Source organism: Chaetodon auriga, chromosome 21 (assembly GCF_051107435.1).
Source record: "Chaetodon auriga isolate fChaAug3 chromosome 21, fChaAug3.hap1, whole genome shotgun sequence".
Lineage (NCBI taxonomy): Eukaryota > Metazoa > Chordata > Actinopteri > Chaetodontiformes > Chaetodontidae > Chaetodon > Chaetodon auriga.
In genome coordinates, this window is record NC_135094.1 from 14398323 (window position 1) to 14422944 (window position 24622).

The following is a 24622-nucleotide window of genomic DNA, read 5'->3' on the forward strand; positions in this document are numbered from 1 at the left end:
GTAGGAAAAACACTTGTGACCACCAAACCAGGCAGGATATGGAATGGATCTTATGCTCCATATGTTTTAGTAGAAGTAGGCTGTGTACTGACAGCAGAGTCTTACAGTGCCTTGACAATCCAAGTATTACTATTGTACCCAGCTATACTTGGATTGTCTATGTACTTGTAGCTGATTTGATCTAACAGGAACTTTGTTTAAATAGAAATGATGTGTCATTACTCGTGTTCCTGGCCCAGTAATGAAAAAAACTATTAAAAAAGTATTTTTTTTTTTTTTTAAGAACACAACGGATCACCTTATAGTTAGCCACACAGAAACACAGACTGTTTTTGTACTTTATTTAATAAATAACTCATGAACAGCATTGGGAGAGAATGTGATATTGAAATAAAAGGCACTTTGAAAACAATACTGTAAAGGCTAATGTGTGTTACCTCAGAGGCATTTGGGTGTGAAAGCATTTCAGAGGTGATTCATACAACGTCTGAACAAATACTCCTGTTTCAGTCTTACAATCTCAAAAAAAAAAAAAAAAAAAAGTAACAAAATTGACTCACATCACCGAACAACAGAAAACATATTTTTGGCGTACTTGATAAACACAGGAGAGGACCTGAGAATGAGTAATAAAGTTACTGCAGTTAGCAAACAAGACAATATTCCATTGGTTAATTGCAACTTGTATCATAACTATAGAAATGCTTCGATTGTTCAACATTGCCACAATTTCATAATTTCAACAAGTGGTATACAGTCCCTTTGTGATAGCATATCAACAATTCAAATAACGATAGTTGATATTACTCTCCATCTTTTAGTACTCAATAAGAGTGCAATAAAATCTCAAACACTGGATGTTTCAAAGCTGCAGTTCAAAAAAACTACATTTACAAGTACTCCATAATCTACTGAGATTCAACATAACTGTCCAATCTAAGTTGAATAAGAAACAGTACTCAGTATTTCCTATCGGGAGTTGTTTTCTCTATATACACACATATCGACATAATGTGCTTCTATGGCTGACAATTTACATATTTAGCTCAGGTCCTGTCTGGAACACACGGAAACACACAGGAAGTCAGTGCACAGAGAGACGAGAAGACGGCGTGAAAGACAGACAAGTGTCCGAGAGAGAGACAGAGGCTGGCGGATTCTTGTACATATATATCATTTATCCATAGTGTCCACATCGTGTTGTTAAAAAAAAGCTAAATCCTCCACCCATACCAGTCCTGTGGCAGGAAAAAAGCACCTCCATGTCATCATTTCTGCAAATATGCAACTTAAAAGTATATACACAGACTGTAGACTGTACATCTAAAACACAACAAATGCATATAAATCATAGTTGTTAGTAAAATACAGATGCAGTGGCTGTATGGTACATTATAATGGTAAAGCGACAGGAAGAAAATGACATTAATTCCACCACAAGTTCCCCTCAGAGCCCAAACGCACGGCAAATGCTGAAGCTGTCAGATACTTGATAGCAGAGTTCACGGAAAACTATGAGGCCATCATTTTCCCTCGTATTTGGGATTGACCACAGTCGTGACAGCACTTTTGTAGATTGGATTTTCACCCTGCAAAAAACAAAAATGAAAGTTACAATCATGTTGTTATTGTTCAAGTCATCAAGTAATACACACGAGGCATCATCATTTCCTGTCCCTGTCATTTATTTAGATCACACTGAGCACACAGCCATGCTTTTGTGACAACGTACCAAATACCGGGAGGCACAGGTTAGGATCGTATTTAAATACACAACATACTTACCAGACAGGTTTTGGTATTTCTGCCCTCAAGACACGTAATATCGTCAAACCCTGAACAGGTTTCTCAGCTGTAGTGTTTGTCACAGCACACTCATGCACTCCTTTTTACTAACTATGAACGAAACATTGCTCCTCCAGGTTCCACTTGTCTGTAAGTTTTACTTGATATTTTTAAAAGACAGGAGAAGTAGAGGAAAAGTAGCAGCCGAGTGAAATCGAGACACACATAATCAGCCCATGCAGGAAAATGAAGTGGAAAGAAAAAGAAATACAAACTTAAAGGACAGCAGCTTTACGTCCATAGTTTGGGTTCTGGAACTGATTGATAGGACTCTTGTATATGGGGTTTTCTTGCTACAGGTAGAGAATGAGGACAGAGTTTAGCAGGAAAGAAATAGAACAACACAGGAAAGCAGCATAAAGGAAGCAAAATATGACTAAAGGCCACTGACAGCAATGAAATGTGAGAAACAGATGATAAGAGATAAGAGATGAGGGCTGACGTTTCAGCTGGACTGCAATTCCATTTAAAGCAGCAGTTGAAGCTTCAGTCTAAAACTAGTGAGTTAACTAGTTAAAAGCCACAAGCCTTGAAATCATCAACAACAGATACCATGAGAAGGAGCTCATGCTGTATCTTTGAAATGTCTTGTGGTTGTTTTGCCTTGTTTTCTTGTCAGGACACCCAGGGTAGTCAAGGCTTCACTAAGAGTCTCTCATTTCTCAAAATTAAAGGGATCTGGAGCCAAAGGTTGCCCTTCCCAAGAAAGACCCTACAAAAGAATATCCAGAGTGGTCACAGCGCCGATCTGGAACATATGCATCACCAAACTGACATCTGCTGTGGTTATGACACGATTCCACCACTAGGTGGAGGTATATTACTGCTCATGAAGCTGCTGAGCTCCAGTCTTCTGTCATATTGATGTTGGCTGATGATGCTACAGAGGGGAGGAAGCAGCGAGGGGAGGAGCTGTGGCCACTCCCTGGAAAAAGTCCAGCTATGCTCACAGTGCATAACATTTCCAAAAAAGTCCGCCCGGGCCCCGACATTTTCCCTCTTTATTTTGAGCGCCGCTCAAAAGCAACACATTCAATCTGTTTCTGCAGCTGCGAGACTGAACAGAATGTGAACAAGACACTTCGTAATAATATCAGCAAGGCTGCAAATCCCATCTGCCGCTAAGAACAACGAATGATCTTCACAAGTCAATTCCCTGGCAGAGGCCGGCGTTGCAGGGCAGCCGAACAGCACCTGTTTTCCACATTTAAATTACTCAACCGAACGTCCTCCAAAAAATCAAAAGTATTTATCCCGCTCGTCTTTCGCAGAGCCGCTCGAAGCTCCAAACACTCACCGTATCCCATTTGGCGTTCATCTTCTCCTTCTCAAACTTGGCGAATTCTCTTCTGTCGTGGATGATCATCAGCAGCTTCCAGATGAGCAGCAGGGCTAAGCCAATCAGGACGATGCCGGCGACCACGCCCGCCACGATGGGGATGATGTCAGGACCGGCGGGGCAGTCTGAAACAAGGCGGGGTGCAGCAGAGTGTTTAGGGAGCTTAAAATAACAAGAGCATGTGAAACCATACCATCACATGGTTGTATGCGAATAAACAAATGACCTATTTTTACAACCCAACCACCGCCATCCCTGTAATTAGCGCGCTCTCTAACAGAAAGCTTCCACACCCTGGTCCATGTTAGACCAGCTTTCTGCTTACCCAGCGTGTCGACCACATGGACCTCCTTCTCCGTGTTGTTGTTGACAGCGTAGGTGTAGTAGAACCAGCAGTCGTTGGCGTCCCTCTCCTTGCAGTGCATCACGGGGTAAGAGGCGTCGTTGGGCTGGGGCAGCTTGTCCCTGTCCCTCACTTTGATCAGGTTGAAGTAGCTGCACTGTTTCTCGCATGTGTCCTTCTTATCACCGGTGCCAAACGCCCGGCACTGGACGCACTCTCTGGAGGGAACAAGGTGCGGTTGTTAGTGATGAGCAGTGAGGTGCTTGATTATTAAGGGCTAAAACTAGAAACCCCGATATCCTATTTTGTGTGAACTGACCTTTTAAAGCACGTTTTGTGAAATCTTGGATTTGTCTTAACCTTTTTGAATTTAAATTACTGGTCTTAACCAGTATGTATTTTGTTTATTTTTACACGCAAAGAAACTGCAAGACTTATTGTAAAATTGCATGACGGTCCTTGAAGCCTTAAAGATTTTTTTCAGGTCCATCTGCAACACTAAAAGTCATGGCTTCATTCCTCCTCTCCATAATGACCTTGAAGCACCTTTGTAGAAAGATTGCACCGTATCATGAAAGACGGAGGACATATTCCACAGTTTTTTGTTTCATGCAAAAACACATTCCTATGATAAGGAAAAGCAAGTATAAAGCTTTATCAGCCTTTGTTTTCCAAATCAAGTGGGTGTTTTTGACCTTGCAGTCACATGCGGGTTTATTCTGAAAGTGTGTTCGTGTAACAAACCCCCATGTGACTACTGATAAATATCTCTCTGCTTCAGGAAGGAAACATTTTGTACTTAAAAGACGTTGACTTTGAAAGATAACCACTTGATTGGGCAAAGCACACTGATGAAGGCTCGCATTAGCCAAAATGGACCTTTGGATACCCTCCATACCCTCCACCCTATCAACGAAGGTATCACTTCATGACCTTTAAGTAGGGGAGAACCCACACCTTGTTTAAAGTACATCAAAATATGTAATATAGAATAAATTAGAAGCATTTCTTCATTAATACATCTTCATTTCAGACCTACTTGTGTTCAGTACAGACTCCTGGACAGGTAGGGCAAGTCTCACAGGTGGGACCCTGGAATTTGGGGTCAGTGCACTTGCAGGTGCCACATTCACACGTTCCTCTGCCGTTACAGATCTGCTTGTTGCTGGCCATGCACGTGCTGTTGTCCAGAGAGCAATCGCAGGCACTTCCGGTCCACATGGGGTCACAGATACACACTCGGCACTCACAGCGTCCGTGCCCTGAGGACAAAAAAAGCGGTCTGAGTACGGAAGCTTTAATGAGCCTCGTCTGATAATCGTGTCTTTCTCTGCCATATTCACCTCCACACAGTTTGTTTCCGGAGCGGTCACAGTTGAAGTTGTCACACTCGCAGTACAGGCCGCTGTACCTCTCCTCGGGGTTGTCTCTCTTCTTGCACTCACACGTGCCGCACACACAGTCTCCATTGTTGCTGCAGATGTCCGTCCCGTTGTCTTTCCGGCAGGTCCGGTCCATGTCCTCTGTGGCCACGTCGTTGCTGCTGCATTCGCACTGTCGGCCCACACGTCCTTCATTACACCTGAGACAAGGGGAAGGTTGTGATTCAGATTTCTGAAGACTAAAACAGAAATCCAACTCGGACTGAATATGAGACTTGCTGGTTTTGGATATTTTACATGTATGTTACAACACAGACTGTGGAAATGTTGACGTACTTGCAGGCTCCACACTCGTAGGTCCCGTTCCCAAAATGGCAGAATTCACTGTTCTTGACGCCATCCTTGTGGCATTCACACTCACAGATGAAGTTGAGGGTAATCTCCACCTCCTCTGTAAATCCCAGGGGCTTTATCTTGATGGTCTCAGGCTTGCCTTGTTTGGGACAACCCTTAGACGTCACACTGATGCTAAAAGTGACCTAGGGGTGAAGGCATAAAGAAAGCCTGAGTCAGAGAGTGAAATACTGGGTTTCTCGCACGTCTGTGCCGTGTATTCATCGTTTTCCATGTGTCGTGTTAGCTAGCTTAAGGTCACGGCTTGGTGCCTGTGTGTTTCCTGCCAAGCAAAGTACACAAACGTGCCCAGCCAAGTCTAAGTATAAACAAACAATAACAAAGAAAGACAAGTCTGCTCAAAATGTGGGATCTGCTGATAATACAAAGTCAAATTCAATTCAATCTTCATGACCTGAATGGTGGTATGTGTTGTGATCACTGACAGGTTTAATCGTCCACAGGTGAAATATGACAAAAAGAGCAATTTTCTGATCCTCACCTCATCTCCGATGGAGATGTTGGAGCACTTCCGTCCATTTTCGCCCTCACTCACCACCCCGTTCTTACAGCGGGAGGTGTAAGCTATGGTCACTCCCTCTGGAAGCTTGCTGTTCTCCAGAATAACCTCAGACGAGAGAGACTGCCAAAAACCAAGAGATAACAAAATGAATGTTGGTATTTCCTGCACTGGAATGTCGTCTGGTAGCTTTGTTTTGACAGCGAATGATACACAAAGGCTTAGCAGACTATTATATGAGAATATGTGTTTGGAAAAAGCTCTGATGGCCCAAACTCAGTCAGGCTGTTGAACGCTTTAATCAAAAATTCATCATTTTTCATCAAAGAACAATCTCCACAGTGTACTTACATTGTAAGCATCTATAATAAGGTTGATTACGTTGCTTGAGTTGGCAGACAGAGTGCCCACTGCAGACTTTGGTATGAGGTTTTTCAGCTCCTGAGAAGAGAGGAAAAGTTTAGAATAAAGCTTTATCAAGGTTCTGTCAATGGTGTGATCCCTGGAATCTGTCAGCAACAACACATCAATAATACTTTTCTATGAGCTTTTATAGACTCTAACTATTTCATTCCAGGTTGACAGATACAACCTCGATTCCAACCTTGAAATGGTGAAATCATTATTGCTTTGAAGCTACTGTGAGGCTACGTAATGAACTTTTATCAAGCTCAGATGGAAATGGGCTGAGCTGGCCTGAAAAGCAACAGCATGGCAGAAGGAAATAATCAGAGCTTCAAGGGGATGCTGCTATAACTCGCAGCACATGTATCAGCCCAAGTGGATATTTTTACGCACTGGGCATCTTCCAAACACACACACGCACACAGGAATGATGAAGCGTGTGTGCGTCAAAAGAGTTAAAAGTGAAGTCAAGGTGTGTCAGATAGAGAAAAGAAGAGAACTCACTTGGTAAACAGGCTGGAACTCCTCTGTGACTGCAAAGATGGTCTGAATGTTGTTGTCGCTCAGCTTCTGAACCAGGTGCGCAATGGAGGGATAGTCCTTTAAAACAGAAAGGTCCGATTTACAATGTAACTCAAAGCCAACACGAGCAGCAGCATATGTCCCACAGGCAGAAACCTTTCAAAACAGATCAAGCAACATTAAGCGACTTACATAGTAATGGCTCATGGTATACACGTTGTTCTCCAGGTGACACTTTCCATCATTGGGCAGAACGATGCCGCCCAGCTTGCCATCGCCAGCGAAGTGGAAGCCGGCATCAGTGGAGAACACCAGCAGACGAGTCACATTCCTCCAACCAATGTGCTCCTGAGGAAGGAGAAAGAAACCGAGTAAAAACCGTTAAGAGCGATTCATCCTCTCTATAAAGGCTTCGGGAGAGTTTGAGCAGGCTATGACACATTCACCGTTCATTATCACTGCATCCCGAAAAAATCTCCTTGTAAACACCAAGGAGTCATAAAATACCTTTTCACACATCAGCACATAAACGCATTTACTGCCGCTGTATCCCTCCGAGCAAGTGCTGTAATTGTGGGAAAATTAGCTCGAATTGAGAACCTGAGCGTGATTATTTCCCACAGGATCACTGAAGGGAAACAGGAATTTTCTCTTCTTTCCCCCCTTTGCTTACCCCACACACAGCCACTTGCATGATGGCATCAAAGCCCCCCTCAGGAGAGTCCAGGTTTCCAGAGATGTGCTGCTGGCCCACCAGGGTGTTGAACTTCTTCCCATCACTGGTCAGCTTCAGGACGTTCTTGTAGCTGAACGGGCTGGTGCAGTTCTGGTCGCCTGTGCACGGGTTCAGCAGCTTGGCCGGCGTGGTGCTGATGTACGGCATGACCGTCTTTTCCACAAAGGAACCAAAGCCTTTGGAGGACAGTTGGATTCAGAAATGACTTGTAAACAAGTTAAGTATTAAGAGATTTATTTGGATAACAGCTTAATGAGGTGTTGGTTTGAGACTGAGTTTGAGAGTTTAAGGTAAGCTAACACCGAATGAATTCAGAGGAGGTCAGCGACCTCTCGACTGTTTACTTCTTTGGTTTGTTTGTGCAGGTCAGAAAAAGGTCATTCAAACTTGGGTGGCATTTAATGTGCCCAACAGGACACCTGAAAATACCGTGCAACCCCCTCCCCAATTCTGTCTGTCTGTATGCGCACAGGTTTTCAACACAAATATCTATGGACCATGCAGATAGGACACGCTGAGTAATGTCAACAAATATATAGACAGTGCAACAGGAAAAAAAAAATGAATGTCTTGCTAATACGTTTCAGAAGTTTCAGAACAACAGTTCCCATCTTATGGGGGCCATGGAGTCAGCTGTGATGACTGTGGGTGCTTATATTTGCAGACATTTTGACAAATTGGCACCATAAAAAGTAAAATTAGCGAATTAGCTATAGCAGATTTATGGATGTTTAGCGGTCCTGGACAGAGATGTGATCACACTCTATTAGGAAAATCCTCACCTATCCTGAAGTCAGAGGTGATCTTTGACATCTTCAGCATCAGACTGGTGCCCAGGTTCTTGACGTTCTCCAGATCGTCCTTCATGGAGTAGGACAGGTCCATCAAGTAGTACAGGTCGATGGGATAATCTTCTGCTCGTTTGAACTTCAGGTCGAAAGACTGGGGCTCACCTACAAGATATTAACACATACAGAAATTCTCAGGTAATGTAAGTAAGGCAGGAACAGCTTCAGAGAAAGCTTCAGGAACACACATTCTCACCAGATCGGAGGGTGAGGCTGAGTTTCTGGGGTTGGATCTGAGTGATGTCCTCTGGCCTCAGTTTCTCTGCTCCCTTTTTGCGATTTGTCACCGTTTTGTTCCTGAGCGTATCCTGCGTGCCGTGGGGGTTTTCGATCATTGCTTCAGCACAGCCCCTTTTTATCAGAGACTGCAGCTCGTCGCAACGGGTCGACACAGTCTCACCCTGTTTCAGGAAGTTCTGCGAGCAGTAGCACAAAGCGAATTAAAGGACAATCCATCAATTTTACAAGAGTAAATCAGTTCATTTGTCACAAGGTGCATCACTCTGAAAACTGCAGAATGTCCTCTGTGGCTCTGGAGGAGCTTTCATCAGGGGGACTCACTCAGACTTGTCTTGGCTTCACCTCGGAGACTACACATTTAAAATGTAAAGCCTACGTTACAAACTGGGGGCACTGTGGGCGAGACGTGGCCGCTTACCAGGCAGAGAGGGTGGAACAAAAGGTTCTATTGAGCTGCATTATGGGAAATGTAGGATCCACTGCTTGTGGAGCTTTTGGCTGTTTTCACTATAGCACAACTACTGCAGTACCCTTTTAAGTTCAGACAGGCCACACTGGACCTGACATGTCTTGGACCGGACAGATTGTGTCTGCAACATCAATGATGGAGACTTCACTGGTTCTTAATAGTCAGGTCAATTAATTGCTTTACTTATTTAAGATGGCTGTTTTTTTGATTATTTTTTGACATTTCAAAGGCTAAACAATTACCGTCAAAAATGATCAGAAATGATCATTAGAAGCTGCCCGACATTTGGCAGGAGCCTCAGCTACATGCTTACTATTGCTATATGACTAATGGCATCATGAGGGCATCAAACTGCATTTCTCAGCAGTGATTATAGCTGACAGCTTCAATTCACATACTGGGTCTTTACACCAGCCACATTTGGCTCCGGCCTGGATGCATTCCCCGCAGTATTTGGCGTTGGCATTGATGCACTCGTTCCCCTCTGGATGGAAAACAAAAGAGAGAAGAGGAGGCAGAGTCAGAGGGAGCAGGGGTGCAGCACAGTCCCTGCAAAGTAAGCAGCCCGTTAAGCCCCCCGTGTTTACACATCAGTTCATGTGGAACACTGTGTGGCTCGACGGTAATTGGAGACAGAGGCGGAATATTCCATCTTTTCCATTATCCTCCACGCTCCACGATGCTAAAGGTAGATGACATCATTAAGACCAAGCAGCCATCCTCTCTCTCTGGGGAGGCAGTCATCATTATCAAGCGTGCGTTTACTACGCAAGCTGACATCAACGAAATGACATCATATGACAGAATAATGATGTTGCAGTAATACAGCGCACAGTCCAATTTAATAAAATGGGATGTGACAGAGAAATCTTACCTTTCTGAGCGCTACTGTAACAAAAGACTCCTAACAATGTAGATATCAAGAGCAGCTTGAGGTACATCTGAAAGGACACAGAAGAAAAAAATCTTTGAAATGTGTGGTGGTCTCAACAAAGAGTTGTTGTTATTCTGAAAAGTGATATTCCTTTTCTTTTGTTAACAAAACAGCTTGGTGGCCTGAATGCTTGAATTCAAAATCTCCTCGACAAAAGGGCCCAGAAGAGCCAGAGGCGGCCTCCAAGAGATGACAGATTGAATCTGTAAATGGCTTGGCTATAACTGGAGATAATAAATTATCCAGCGGCAGGGGCTCCGCTTTGCTCAGTCGGTCAAAGGGTAAGGGGAGGATAATTCAATTCAGACTGCTTTCACACACACAAACATGTATACACACATTCACGTCCAGACATACACAGACGACCACACTGGTTTGCTCCCGGCTTGGACTGCTGCCTCCTTTTTCCCCACAATCCCTTTTACTGTAAATAGCATCAGCTCCCAAGAGTCAACCCCTCTCTTGTAGTATATATTGATTCCTTGTCTGTGTGCAGGTTCTCTGCTCAGCCATATTGATGGATCGCGTCCCACTCTTACATGCACAGCTCATGAGCTACTAAGCATAAGAGAACTGAAGGACCTTTCTCTGCACTTAACAGCTGATTTGTGAACAGTCCACAGGCCCGCTAGCAGCTCACTGAGACTGTATTTAAGCATAGCAGTGCTGTGATCAAAGGCTTGCCAACATACTTAGAGTGACAATGCCAATATGCTGGCGTTTAACAGGTATAATGTTTATCATGTTGACCATCTTGGGTTAATGCGTTGGCATGCTAACATTTGCTAATTAGCACAAAACACAAATTACAGCTAAGCCCGCTGGGAATTTCATAATTTCCAAATGTCATGGCAATCCATCCATGAACCCATCAACCTACTCAGTTCCACTAAAACCACAAATTTCAACCTCATAGTGGCGTTACAGAAAAAGTACGTAGGAGCCATCCACTGGGAAACGTCTGAGCCAAAGTTTGTGCTGGGATATTTTGCAAGATGAATAGAAAACATTGCCCTGCTGGTGTTGCGAGAACAAATCCGCTCAAGCTCATGATAGTGCTAATTAAGAGATCACAAAAGTCGGTAGGATACACCCCCTGGAGACCACGAATGTCTGCGCATAATCTCACTGAAATCCATCCAATAGCTGCAGAGATATTTTAGTCTTCCTGAGACCAGTCAACTGAAACTGCAATCCCTCAAGCCGCGCTGCTAGCGTGGCTGAAAATGCCTGAGAAAACATCATGAGAACAGAGTTGAGGTTATATTTGGACTCTGTACTGTCAGTGAAGAAGATGGGATTTTTCAGTGACCCCTTCACTGTCATAAATTCCACATCACTGCCGCTGCCTCAAAAGATTTAGCTAGCACTGACACTTTTGGGATTCTCACCGCCTTTTATTGGCAGCTCTAATAAGCGACAGCTGGGAAAGCTCCTGCACAGAGACGCCGAATCAATGGCTAGACGTTGTGTTCAGGTGCGGCGGCCAGCGAGGGATCAGCATGTGCCGAATCTCATTAACATGTGGAATTTACTGTGAGACCAATATCTGGCTTGACCGTAAATCACAAACTCATGGGAGTCATTTCTATGGGAATCTCCACAATGGCTACTGTCTACCACACTGGATATTAAAGCATGAGGTTCAAATTAGAGCTAGATAGACAGTGATACAGTGACAAGCCTTTTCCTCTTCTCAGTTAGACCAGTGACTGTTGCTGGCTATTCATAGAGGGTGCATTAAAAGACTGCATTCCCTGACACTGTGGTAAAGGAAGCTCTGACGTTCAGTGTGCGCAGTGTTGAGCGATGCATTCCTGAGTCCTTGTGTGTGCGCGCGCGTGTGTGTGTGTGTCCGTTTATATAGACACAGAGGGGCAGACGGCCTGTCTACAGCCCCCCAGATTAGATCAGCTGGCCTGAAACTCCCCTGCTGTAGATGAGTGGTGTGTGTGTGTGTTTCCATGTGCCATGAATACCACATTTAACCTGGCTCTGCCACTGTTACACCAACACCACAGCATACTGAGGCTAACACACTGTCAAGAGAATAACAATGTCTATGTGATGACCTAAACTAAAACTGAAAACTGCTTAAAATGAAGGAAATTAGATTCACATTCCTCTTATAACAAAACCACACACTCTTGCTGGGGTTTCGACTTCAGCTCCGAGGAATCATTCAAATGCAAACTACTACGTCTATAAAACGCCAGCGAGGTGTCAAGTTAGAAAAATAACCGCGTTGTCTTCAATCCCGTGAATCTTAGCAGCTGCGGAGAGGAATGCTCGGTAAAAAAAAAAAAAAGTGCAGTGAAATATAGCAGAGGACAGAGAGCAGACCAAGAAAGGCCTATGAGCAGGATCTAAAGCTGCCTTCAAGTACACCTCTAAAGCTCAGGTCAGAAGTTCAGAAGTCCTGCATGCAGCTCATCAGCATTTCAAGGTGGTTTTGGTTAACACGGCACTAAAATAAATGCATTCTTTGTGTGTACCAGTTTAGAAGTAAAAGGGCAGAATAAAGATGAAAGATCCAAAGCAAGCATGGAAATTAAGTTTTTCTATTAGCGCAGAATCAGGTACACTGCTGAAAAAGGTTAAAAAGAAACCTTTGTTGGTGGTGATGAAGACTGGAAATGGATAATTATGCTTTTGCTTCTGTTTTTAATTGTTTTTGTTATTGGTGGTCAAAGTTTCCCACATTTCTGTTCACTTTACCAGAAAATTGACCACTCCACCGCAGCTTTTCTTGGGGTTAAAGAGTGCTCAATGGGACAACTGTTTAGCCTTTGAAAGCGTGCCTTCAAAACTAGGAAGCTCACAGTAAAGCCAGACATGTCTTGATATGCAGTAATGTGTCTAAGCCTTCGTAAGTCCACAACTGGTCCAAGGACATGCTTTCTATCATGTATAACTGATGTTTTTGCACGAAGGCGCTTTGTTATATCTATACAGGAAGCTACCCAACAGAGGTGAAGATAAGAAAACTGCAGTTTGCAACATGCTTTTTATCAGGAGATACTGAAGCTGATGCCTGCTTAACGTTAACATGTTAGCATGCTGACATTAGCACCGAGCTCAAATCAACACGCTGTGCTTCAGTACAGCCCCGCAAAGCTGCTACTGTTGCTACAGAGTCTTAGTCATGTCTCAGTCAAAAATAAAGCAGTGAACATATCCTCAATGACCTAAATGCAATTTGAGATCGGAATCATATGAGCCACGTTAACAAAGTAATAATTTGATGGAAAGTGAAACACTTAAAACCCGATGCCATATAAAAGGCCGCTGAATAATTGGACCCGAAATAATTCCTGACTGCACTTCATAGAATTTCCGCCTTTGTGTTTCGAACAAGCAAGATAATGCCAAGAAAAGTCAGTCTTGTTTCACTGAGTAACATTATTATAAATACAGTCAGAGTGAGTTATGAGCTTTGAAAAGCGCACTTTCACGAACGCTGTGAATACTTTGGTCGTGACACGGATATGAATCAAACTTGTTCATGTGCAGAAGGGAAGGATGAGGACTATTAAGAGACGTCTGCATCACAATCACAACGCTCGAATGTATTTCTCTGCGGGAAAGCATAAAAATGATCAATTCCAGACAGTTTCCTGACTATCGCAAGACAGAGCAGCGCTGGTTATTCTCTTAGACTGACGTAGTGTAAGTAGCTCCCACGCTCTTCCTTCCTGTCTCAGTCAGACACCAGCACGCACGCACATTTTACTCCTCAGCGCCCGTCCACTTGTCACACACACCTGAGCTGTGACTAATGGAATCCCAGTGTTTTATGGGCTGTGCAGAGCTCTATCAGTTGGCAGGAGAAGGTGATGCATGGCAGACACTGTGGTGCGTGACTAAAACGGACCGAGCTTCTCAGGCATTCCTGAGGGGCTGACCAGGATAGTAACCTGCAACAGCGTTACTGCACTTTGGAGAAATGTGAGCTATGAGGGCCATGACGAAGGGATGCTGCATTTGTGACACCCTGATTCCCACAATCCCCTTTCCTTAGTTTGTGGCTATTAATCCATTAAGTAAACGATAAATCATAATATTCAATTAATCAATTCAATCGAAAATGATGATATTCCATTACTGTTTTAATCATTTATCAAGCAAAAATGCCAAACGTTCACTAATTACGGATTCAGAAATATGAGAATTATTATTTCCTTCTGTTTTATATCATTACAAATTCAATTATCGCAAAGGAAATTAGAAAAATGGACTATCAATTAAGCAGACGAAGAAAATCAGCAGATGAATTAATAATGAAAACAATCATTAACTCCAGGCCTATAATTAACGAACTAATTTAATAATTGAGTACATGCTCTATTCTGTGCAATAGATTTTCTTCCTGCAGGAATTAAAAAGACCTGCGCTGCCTGCAACGCTGTCATACTTCATATTCAAAAAAAACAAAAACAGTTAGCCTGTCAGTCCTGAATGCTTCAGCTAAGTACAGCACAGACATCCACTTTAATTACGAGCTTTAAAGAAAAAAGCTGCACACTGATTCATCTGCTCTTGCCGTTTGTGCCTCTTCACATCAGTCTGATACGTGCAGAAAGCCTGCTAGCTAGTGTTAGCGACCTGCAGACTGAGTAAAACAGATTCACCTCTCATGACCCACACAAACCAAGAGCCAAGAGTCCGTCCCTCGTGTAGGTATGACTTTTAAATTCACTACAAGTCGGAGACGTCCAACTACTTGTCATCAGCTGACAAGGCAGTTCATGAACTGTGGCAGGTGCGCGTAGAGTGTAACTGCTCACACATCGTGGAACAACTAAAATTCGATGCATCACCCAGCCCTACATTATAATTAACTCATACAACTTCTTATTTAACTTCCCAGGAACCTCCTTTGGGGTCCTGAAGCGTTGTGTGAAAACCGCTGGTGAAGAAAACCCAGCTTAATTAAGCCACGCAATCCTTAGCTGTGAATGAGTGGATTTACTTTCCTTTAAACTGAGCCGCATTTGCAAGTGCTTAGAAGTACTTACTTCAGCAAGCACTGCCGTGAATAATGACCGGCGGAGTCAGGGAGAGAAAGAGCGAGAGACAGTGAAGGAGACGCTGCAGCGGTGAAGAAGTGGTGGGGGATCAGAGGCGCTGCGCTCCTCGGGAGAAGGCCTGGGCTTCACTCACGGCTGTTCTTCTCCGACCGTGAACGTAAGGAATGGAAAAGGAGGAAAAACAGGAAAGGGCGGTGTGCAACTCGCAGAGGAAAGGGGTTGCCTCAAGTCCAAAGAAAAAGGAAGTTGCAGACTTTCCTCGCCTCGCCTGATCCTCCCTCCTCCAATTGTACAGTATTTGTCTGGTTGTTCAGGCCTTTTTAAGGTCAATAGAATATCTATGAGTTCATTAAGTTAAAAGCAACTAAGTGAAACTGAACATGACTGAAGCATCTCTACAGACTTTGAGGACCTTGAGTTTAGTTAATATCTAATTAAAACATTCCAAGATGCGTCCAGTCACTCCACTGTCAGCACTGTATCTTTGGCATCCTACACTCCCACCCTCCCTCTTTCGCTCCCTTGTTTCCTTCCTCTCTCCCGCTCCGTGCCTCCCTCCCTCCATCATACCACCCACACAATTGCTCAGTTCACTCCCTCCACTGTGAGCCAAGCCAAACCAGTGGCCCCCTGACTTCACATACCCTTCAAACAGCGCTGAGCGGGGAACATGTCTGAGCTCTGAGACGCACAAGCCGCCGGACAGGACTGAAGGAGAATACCAAACAGTGTCCGTCTGTGTCTCTGTCCACCCCCCCACTACCACCTCCCACCACCACCCGGAGGACCCTCTCATAGCAGACAAAAGCAATGAATCAGACTACCCTTTGAGACCATGACAGAAGGTCTGATCCTTCAAGTGTTCCCACTCATCGTCCCCTCTTTGCCAGAAGAGCCTCTGTGTGATAAATAAAACCAATGAGGTACATGTTAATGTCTTTAATCTTTTGCTGCTCCTTTGCCTGCAGGACACTGATATGGCCAAACAATCCAATGAGATCTTTCCACAGAAGAAAAAAAAAGAGAGCGAAAGACAGGAATGAAAGCACAAACGAGGAGAAAAATGTCATCATAGTTTCCACATTACACGAGCATTCCGGTTTTCAAACGATTCCTCAATAGAAGAAGTTTTGTCAGATAGAAAGAGAAGTGAAAATATTAAACAGCGAGAGCTGGAGTGGAGCTTGCGGATGAGGAGAAGCAATGCCACGTTTCCATCACGTCGGCGGTCCTTAAAGGCATCAGCTTCTACTCACGCTGTTTCTACCACAGGTGAGACGTGGAGTGTAAAATCCTCCAGGTGGCTTTAAAGTCACACACTGAATGAGGCGTTCAGTGGGACTGTGGAACATTTGCTGATCAGCAGCCACTAAAGTGTCCAAAAGTGACAATTAGCATCCATTCATTAAAATGTTCATCAATGACATGTTTAATGTTAACAGCGGCACAAGCAGAGGAGTCATAAAGGCAACAAAGCGAATCCAGCAATGTCCATAACATAACAATGCAAAGTGTGCCAACATTAACCACCCTGAGACATCTGTGGTCAGAGTAACTCAGAGATGAGGAATGCAATAATTCATGTGAAAACATGTTTACTTGAAAAGATGCAGGAGGGTGGCACTGTCCCTGGCATACTTTGTTTGCGCATGTCCTTGTTTCAGGTGGCAAGGGCAAGTAAGAACAAGCTGTGGAGCCACAAAAGCCACGATTATGGGAAATTTACCAGGTTGAAATAAACTTTAACTTTAAACTTTAAGGCTGGTGAATCCCCTGAGTGTGCTCAATTAGCAAGAGATGTCACTTGGTGGTACATGTAGTCAGGACATGCACTGTGAAAAGGGTTCATCAGGTATTTTGAAGCAGTTTTCAAAGTGGTTCAGTGGTAATTATCCACTCTGTAATAGTAACTGAATAATTGAGGTAGTAGCTCCAGCCTGGCTTTATGAGCAGCTCAACAGACAGCTTGTTGCTGGTCTTGAAAATTCAGCTCTGCTTCTCACACAAAACAGTTCGCCACACATGCTGGCGAGACGCCTGCCAACATTCCCCATGCATATGAAGGAGGCTAAAGATACACTTCTGGGGGGATACTGCCTTGGAAGGACTTCCTGACTTTTCCCGTCAGAAAATCAATAACACTTAAGCAGTTCTGGTTTCTGCTGGGCACCTAAAATGTATTCATATTGAACAGGATTCACGTCTCATCACAACACGTCCTCCCACAGCCGTGCACTAAAAACAATGCAGGCAAAACCACAACCTCTGGATGACAGCCAAGTCCATGTCACTATTCATGGCTCCATCCTTGTGTTGAAAATAGCTGCGCACTGCTGACGAGTTATTTCTGACTCCCCACCTGGCCTCTGCAATCACTCCAAAAGGTGGACGAAAACACATGAGACACAAAAACAAACGTGCCTCTACCCCGCAGACATATCTGAAAACCTACAACGAGCTCTCAGTTGATAAAAGTGGTCAAACGCCAGAGCAATCTGTCAGACTCGGACAGGGAAATGTGCTCCAATTCTGTTATACGTACGGTTGCATTTTTTGGAGTAAAGAACAAAAACTTGACAGGAAACAAGCTTTGCTCGAGCATCTGTAAAATTTGACATTTTTAGGAAGCCATCTGTTTAACCATTTACGCTGATCGTCTGAAAGCGGATCTAGAGAAGGGCGGCGGGTGCGATTCTCACCAAAAAGCCACAATGCAGGCTAGTTTTAGGGGATCTTGTGGGGTTGCCTGGCTGTGACTGTGTGAGCCCAGGGCTCAGCCTGTGGAGCTGAGATCTGCTGTACAATAAGCCTCCCCAAACTCCCAGCCTTTGCTGAGTCGGCCCTTCCTTTGCTGAAACACAGGAAGCTCAACTGGATCACACAGGAAGCCTGTCTCGCGGTGCCTGGAAACCAGCTGCGGCTCCCTCTTGAAGCCGTGGAAATGACATATTTGGCATTCAGTGGAGAAAGGAAGAGAAGGGAAGACAAAGAGAAAATCGAGACAGAGAGAAGGGCCTTGTTACAGAGAGTTGAAAACGCTGCGAGCTGCCAAAACGGCAGCGTATTGTCTTTGTGAATCAAGCGTGTCTGATTCTTAAACCTAAACCAGGCCATCACTGTAATCTAAGCTCTGGGAAAAGATAAACAAGCCTGGAAACTGCTTCAAACAATGCGAGCAGCACAGCCAAAAGACCTCACTGGAAATTAATAAACGCCTGTCACGGATATTAATTCTCTGGGACGATGTACAGAAATCAGAGCAGCACCTGCGCGACTGAGACGGTGAGAGGAATAATTTAGATCCATGACAGCCGTCTGCAGCCTCAGACAAATATTTACAGAAGTGAGGCCATTATTCAACAGTCTGGGAGGATGGACCATTTCTCCAGAGCTAATGTTCCAAGTCAGTCGACTAAAGGAGCCGCTGCTACCGGGAGACATCTGGGGACAATGCTAACACGCTAACATTCAGCAGGTTTAATGTTTACCTTATAATGTGCTAATTAGCAGCACAGCTGTCTCTGGCGCTCAGCTGAAGTATTTCACCTGATGCACATATGTGAGTTTCGTGGTGCCGCTGTAGGAACAGCCACAGGATCTTAAGGGAGACCAGCAGCACAGAGAGCGAGCTGCAGTATACGAGCTGTCCAACAGAAGCTAACGAGTCACAAAGACTGTGAGGAAGCTGCTGCAGTAAGTCTGGGCTGTTCTGTTTTTAGCTGCACAGACAGATATGTCAAAGCTTGGACTTAATCCAATTTAAAGCCAGCAGCAGGCCAGCTGTGGACACCTCCGCCGTCTTTCTGCTGAGGCCATATAACGCTCGAAAACTGGCACATTAATGACACTCACATGTCTTTCATTAGGGCCCCAGACCTGACACTTGAACTAGAAGGCCTCCGTTTCCGCTGCCATGGGAAAGTGAAAACTGCGCTGTTGAAACAGTGAGCTCTCCACAGTTGCATGGATTTCTCTCAGGAACAGCAGAGGAGTATCTGTCATGTTCAATTCTCAAGGCGGTCTTAGGGGCCACTGACTGAACATCATGCTCGAAAAGCTGCATTCGCGCTCTGCTCTCGTGCTTAATCAGAGTCTGAGCGAGAGGCTTGTCCTTTGGAGCACCTTCCTGCCGCACAACATTCAAGCTTGACGTCCCTGAACTGCACAGCTGGTGCTGAATATAAAGCACTGAATTAAATATCAAGTTGTTCTTACATTTCGTTTGAGTGCGCTATCATTTCCCTGACACGCTGCTAGTGATCTGCCTCATTAGTCTGCCTAAGTGTAAGATACTTCCACTTGTTTCTGGAGAGTTGCTCAAACGCCGCTGCACATCAGTTCATTTCCATTTTAAAGCAGCAGCAGAGCTCTGATGGGAGCAGTCGGTGCTTTTAACTGGTAGGTGTCTATTAAGCTAAATATGTGCGTATTGTTGGTTTATGTATGCAGTGTTCATGCTTTTGGACGCTCAACGTTACTGTTTTACACTCAGCGATTTGTAGAGGGAATTACGTCGCCTCAGTTTAATTAAATATTGGCTGGTTCGCCCAGAACAATCAGCTCCTGTGATCAGGCTATATCAGACATGCACATCTGCAACTATGGGAATTTCTAACGAGCGGCTTTAAAGAAGAGCCCGTCTATGAGGCCACAGTGCTGCAGTGTGTTTCTGTCGGACTGCTGGTGACTCGCTTAACTCCCCTGAGACGTCAGCGTCGAACAGAGCACGTTCACTAAAACAGAGAACAGTGTTGGCATTGTGTCGGTTCTATGTGTTCATGTATATAGGGCACCGAGGGGAGGCCCATAGGAACTGATCAGCACTCAGTAAATGATCACGTGTGACAGCACAATCTGTATTTTACTTAGAAATCAGCTAAATGAAGTGACTGACAATGCTGTCATTGGTTTCCATCATATTTCAGGACATGTATCAAGACAATCATACATTACACATATCAAATATTAAATACAGGCTGGGCATCATTTCCTTTTTCTTTTTCAATGCTACTGCGGTTACAGTCCTCAAGTTCTCTTTCCATACATTTTTTGGGGGGAATATGCACATTAGAGCTGCAAAGAGTATTAGTCAGTCCACAGAAAAAGAACATTTTTCAAGAAAAATGCCAAATATTTCTTATTCTACGCTTCACAGCTGTGAGGATTTGATGGTTTTCTTTGTCTTATCTGACAGCAAACCAAAAATATTTCGGTTTTGGACTGTTGGTCAGACAATTAAAGACGCCACTGTGATGAATGTTTTCACTATTTTCTGACATTTTACGGACCAAACCATCAAGTCTTATTGAGGACCTTCTTTCCATTTCGTCTCCCATCCCTCTCCATTCTTTTCCCATCACCTCTCTACTGTCTCCTCTCTAACGAAGGCAAAAAAGCCCCAAAATAGATAAAAACCAGTGGTCAATACTCAGTGTCTGACTGGTACCACCAAAGCACTGAGGTCTGATACTCACCCTCAGTATAGTGAGTATTTCTGTGATTACAGCGATGTTATTGTGAGTGTTGGTGAAAAACAAGCCAACTTTCATGTTAGTGAATAAAGCCACATTTCCAAAACACAAACTTTTTAGATCCTCGAACTGAGTCACTCTGTGAATGATAGGCACATAAACATGTCTTTTCCAGCTCGCAGGCCCTTGCACTTCAACCCTCACACTGTCACAATAATAAACACAGTGCGACAGAGCAAAAGTCTGCTGCTATTTACTACCAACATAACATGTTTAGCCTCATTTTCTCAGCAGACTTTGGCAAGCAGAGGTCAGCTTTAACCACGCCATTCCTCACCGGTGTTCCGGAGGCTGTTTTTAGAAGCAAGAGGCCCCCCCCCCAACAAAAAAGGCCCACAAGTGTATTTGAGTCCAGAGTGGAGAGGCAGAGTGGCTAGAGAAGAGCAAAGGCAAACGTTTTGGCTCAAAGCGGCTCCGGAGGTCACAAACCAAAACCGAGAGACAGGCCCACCCCGCAATCTAGACGCAAAAATAGACAAATCTGCGCCAAAAATGATTTTCTGAAGAATGGGAGAGCACAAAAGCAGGGAAGCACAGTATTGTGTGAGTGCAGAAAATAGCTGAGAGTTTTAAATTAGCTGTTTTTATCTAACTGCACCATAAAACACCACATGGGTTGAGAAACCTTCAGAATGTAGGAAAGACTGCAGAGGTTTGCGCTTGTTGGACAGGCGTGTGATTCACCGCCGAACAAATCACAGATAACGGCTCTTCTGGGATCATCAGTTGGAAACCTGCTTTCAAACTTGTGTGTGTGTGTGTGTGTGTGTGTGGTGGAGGTAAATGGCTGTAACAGGCGATTATTTGTACCACTTTACGCCTCTGAGCCTGAGATGTACCCCTGCGGCACAAAGCATGCGTCGCGGAGGTCAATCGTACACATTCATCACTTCTGTCCCATAGGAACGAACACACACACACACACACACACACACACACACACACACACACACACACACACAGGGAAATCACAGAGTGCATATTCATCACTTCCGTCTCCAGGGGACAAGCACACACATAAGGTGTACGTCAGTCGCCGACAAAGAAACCAACACACACGACAAATGTCACATGTCCAGAGGAAGGGCCTGGGTGTGGCCCTCTGCGTGCACTAAGTGGCCTCGTAAATCAGGTGGGAGCCCGGCCCCTGCTGCTGCAGCAGCTGTTCCCAGGGGGGTCTGAGGTCATATCCATTCAGTGATAGCTACCGGCTCTGCTACCGTCTTTCAGCTCCCCCACTGTCCTACATTTACGCTCCTCCTCAATTAGCCTTCCTCCCCCTCCCTCCTTACTGTCCTCTCTCCACCCCCTTCACGTTCCATATCTCCTTCCTACGCCCCCTCTTATCCTCCACCCTTGCCTCCCTTCCTGCCTCCATTTCCTTGATTAAACTACACGGTGGAGCCAGCGCGGTCAGCTGCATCTGTAAGGCCTTCATCCGCCTGCTCTCATTCAGATGAAGCAGACAACTCTGCTTGATCCAATCAATGGATCCCCCGTTAATCATGCACCGCATGGGCAATAATAAGCGGCATGTTGTGTCAGAAAGCTACCATGTGTACTCTGATGTCTTTGTAGTGCATCCTGTCCTTAGCTTTAATCCCTACTCAACATCTTCATACCCCCATTTCCTGTTTGCTTCAGAAGGCTTCAGGATGTACTTCTCTCTGCCTCTCTGGGACCTCACTGACTTTCAGCACTTTTAACTCCTACTGTCTCCCTCTGGGCTGTCAGCATCTCATGTGAAGTGATCCCTGAGCAACTTAAACAGATCATGTGAGATTACTTGTCGAAGCCCTCTCATATGATCATCCCCACGAAATGAGGAGGGGGCGCAGTGACAGCCTGTTGCACATGATCCAGAGAAGATGGATAGGCGGATAGCAAAATGTCATTCACAATATCCAGAGCAGAGTGGTTAATAATAACTGTACAGTGCAATACAGAGAGCATACAGGACACCATAATAGCACACACACACACACACACACACACACACACACACACACACACAGTTCATACCACCATCATTACTACCACTTTTTAAAACTGTACAAGCCACAACTACATCCCATAATAAAAAATTACTTTTAAAAAATAAAACAACACTCATTGAAGGTAGCACCTTGAAACATGAACGCTATACATTTATGATGATGCCTTCACGTGTAAGCAGTAAACTGAAGTCACTTTTCGGCTCCATAGGCAACTGCCAATGATGTAGGAACCAAAAATTACCTACAAATTACATAAAAAGGTTGGGATACACATAGTATAGCATGGGGAATATTATAAGCATCCTTACCTTGGTGCTGTGATCTTATTTCGGAGGAAACATACAGAGGAATGACGTTGAGCTAGCTTTTCTTTCCAGCTCCAGGGATGATCCGCTAGCAGCAGCACAGACGCACAGCGGCAGCAACTGTCTGCCCTGTTGGCACCGGGAGCCACTTTCTCCTCCGAAAAAGTCACGGCAGATTTCCCCTGCTACTCATTCCCCCCAGCTTCCCTCCACAGAGAAAATGTACACAGTTTTTATTAAAACCAAATGCGGCAACAGCTCGATGGCTGGAAAAGGTAACAAAATCCCTGCGGCTCCCGTGTGGACCCCCTTCCCCTCGCTCTCAATCAGGGGAAAGCGGAGAGGCGGGCCCGCAGGGAGGGCTCCGCTCCTCCTGCCCAAACCCCACCGGTGAAGAAACACAGTGTAACACAGCACATTTCCTGTTATGACCTTCAAAATAAAACACAATTGCGCGCCAGTTCCTCACAGTGGTCAACATAAGGACATTATGCCTGACTTTGAATATAAAAACGTGAGGTTTACGTGTTGCCTAACTTTCACAAATCAGTGGTATTGGCTTACTGACAACCAGAGGACACACATCAGAAAAAAAATCTGCTTCACTGACACTGTTACACGTGGCTTTACATTCTGCTAAAAATATAACTTACAGTATGTGTAAAGCCTACTTTGGTATACAACCACAGCAAAGAGAAGACACACACACACACACACACACACACACACTGTCTTCCGATATATAGCTACTGTCAAATGCTTTGAACTGAATCGCATTTCGACTATTCTTATTTTGAAGGCAGCTACTTGTCATTTCCTGTTTCTTGTTCGCTTAAAGATGCGATCTTAATACATCTCCAATCTGACTCTCCCGCTGACGTCACTGCTAGAGTACACCCCCTCGCTCACATAATTGCCTATTTATACAGATGATGCCAACATGCCTATTCAACGTAACATCAATGTGTAAGTTCATGAAAAGGGATATTTTTCGTCATCATCATCATCATCATCATCATCATCATCAGTGTACATCATTTGTACATAAACAGAAACAAGGTTCATTCAAGAACGTGACTGTCATGTTGCCATACAATAGTATATATCTGTGCTGACGTTTGTCTTCACAATGGATCAAACAAATAGTCTAAAAATGACATTGTTCAAGCGTCTCTGACTGTGTTTTCTTCCCTCGTGATTGGTGGATGTGTTAATAATTACCACAAAAACGTTACCAGAAAATCCAGTCCAACCCTCAGAGAGAAAGCCACATGAAAACCTTTTTACACTGGGCTTATCAAACGTATTAAAGCTCCAACTATCACAACACATACATACAACATTTCTAATAACAGTTTGAGTTCTCCCCACTTCTTCACAGCATTTGATGCCACATAAAACCCCGAGAGCTGCCGACTGAACAGTTTTTGGACCAGTTTCAGTCAAAATAATCAACCCAGCCAGTTATATATTTGTTTAAACTTAGTGGAAAGTTATTCCTGCCTCAGCATTGGGGACGTAGTGGAAAAATGTGAACGAAAACAAACTATTGCGTCCGGAAGATCCTTGAATCCTGTTTAGTCTCTAGGGAGTGTTTACCAGAGAATGCAGCTCTTTATCTCCCTCCCTGCCCCTTGAGATGGGTGAGAAGTTTAATCTGCTTCCAGCTGGATGGAAACTCTCTATTTAGTCCACTCTCTTGTGCACTAGTTGTATCATCTGAAATCTATTTCTTTTAGGCAGAAAGCACACTTAAGAATTGTAGTAGAGCTCGGGGAGGGCC

The 24622-nt window shown here is 44.4% G+C and overlaps 1 protein-coding gene across 1 annotated transcript; it reads right to left on the reverse strand.

Annotated features, from left to right (window-relative positions):
* Positions 1-324: 324 nt before the first annotated feature.
* On the reverse strand, positions 325-23185 carry itgb1a (integrin, beta 1a). Its single transcript, XM_076761561.1, has 16 exons — positions 22843-23185; positions 9917-9983; positions 9441-9526; positions 8530-8749; positions 8268-8438; positions 7423-7661; positions 6942-7097; positions 6732-6827; positions 6174-6263; positions 5805-5945; positions 5246-5448; positions 4871-5109; positions 4567-4789; positions 3510-3745; positions 3143-3309; positions 325-1589 (listed from the first exon to the last, which is right to left on the reverse strand). The coding sequence occupies exons 2-16, from the start codon at positions 9981-9983 to the stop codon at positions 1524-1526; spliced, it is 2400 nt and encodes a 799-aa protein (XP_076617676.1). The 5' UTR covers positions 22843-23185; the 3' UTR covers positions 325-1523.
* Between the last annotated feature and the right edge of the window lie 1437 nt (positions 23186-24622).

Bases quoted from the DNA above. Each gene is read 5' to 3' on its own strand.
- itgb1a (XM_076761561.1), bottom strand. From the start codon at position 9,983: ATGTACCTCAAGCTGCTCTTGATATCTACATTGTTAGGAGTCTTTTGT. The intron at 6,828-6,941 runs GTAAGTCGCTTA...TCTGTTTTAAAG, and splicing joins ATACCATGAGCCATTACTAT to GACTATCCCTCCATTGCGCA. The intron at 4,790-4,870 runs GTGAATATGGCA...TTTTGTCCTCAG, and splicing joins CGGAAACAAACTGTGTGGAG to GGCACGGACGCTGTGAGTGC.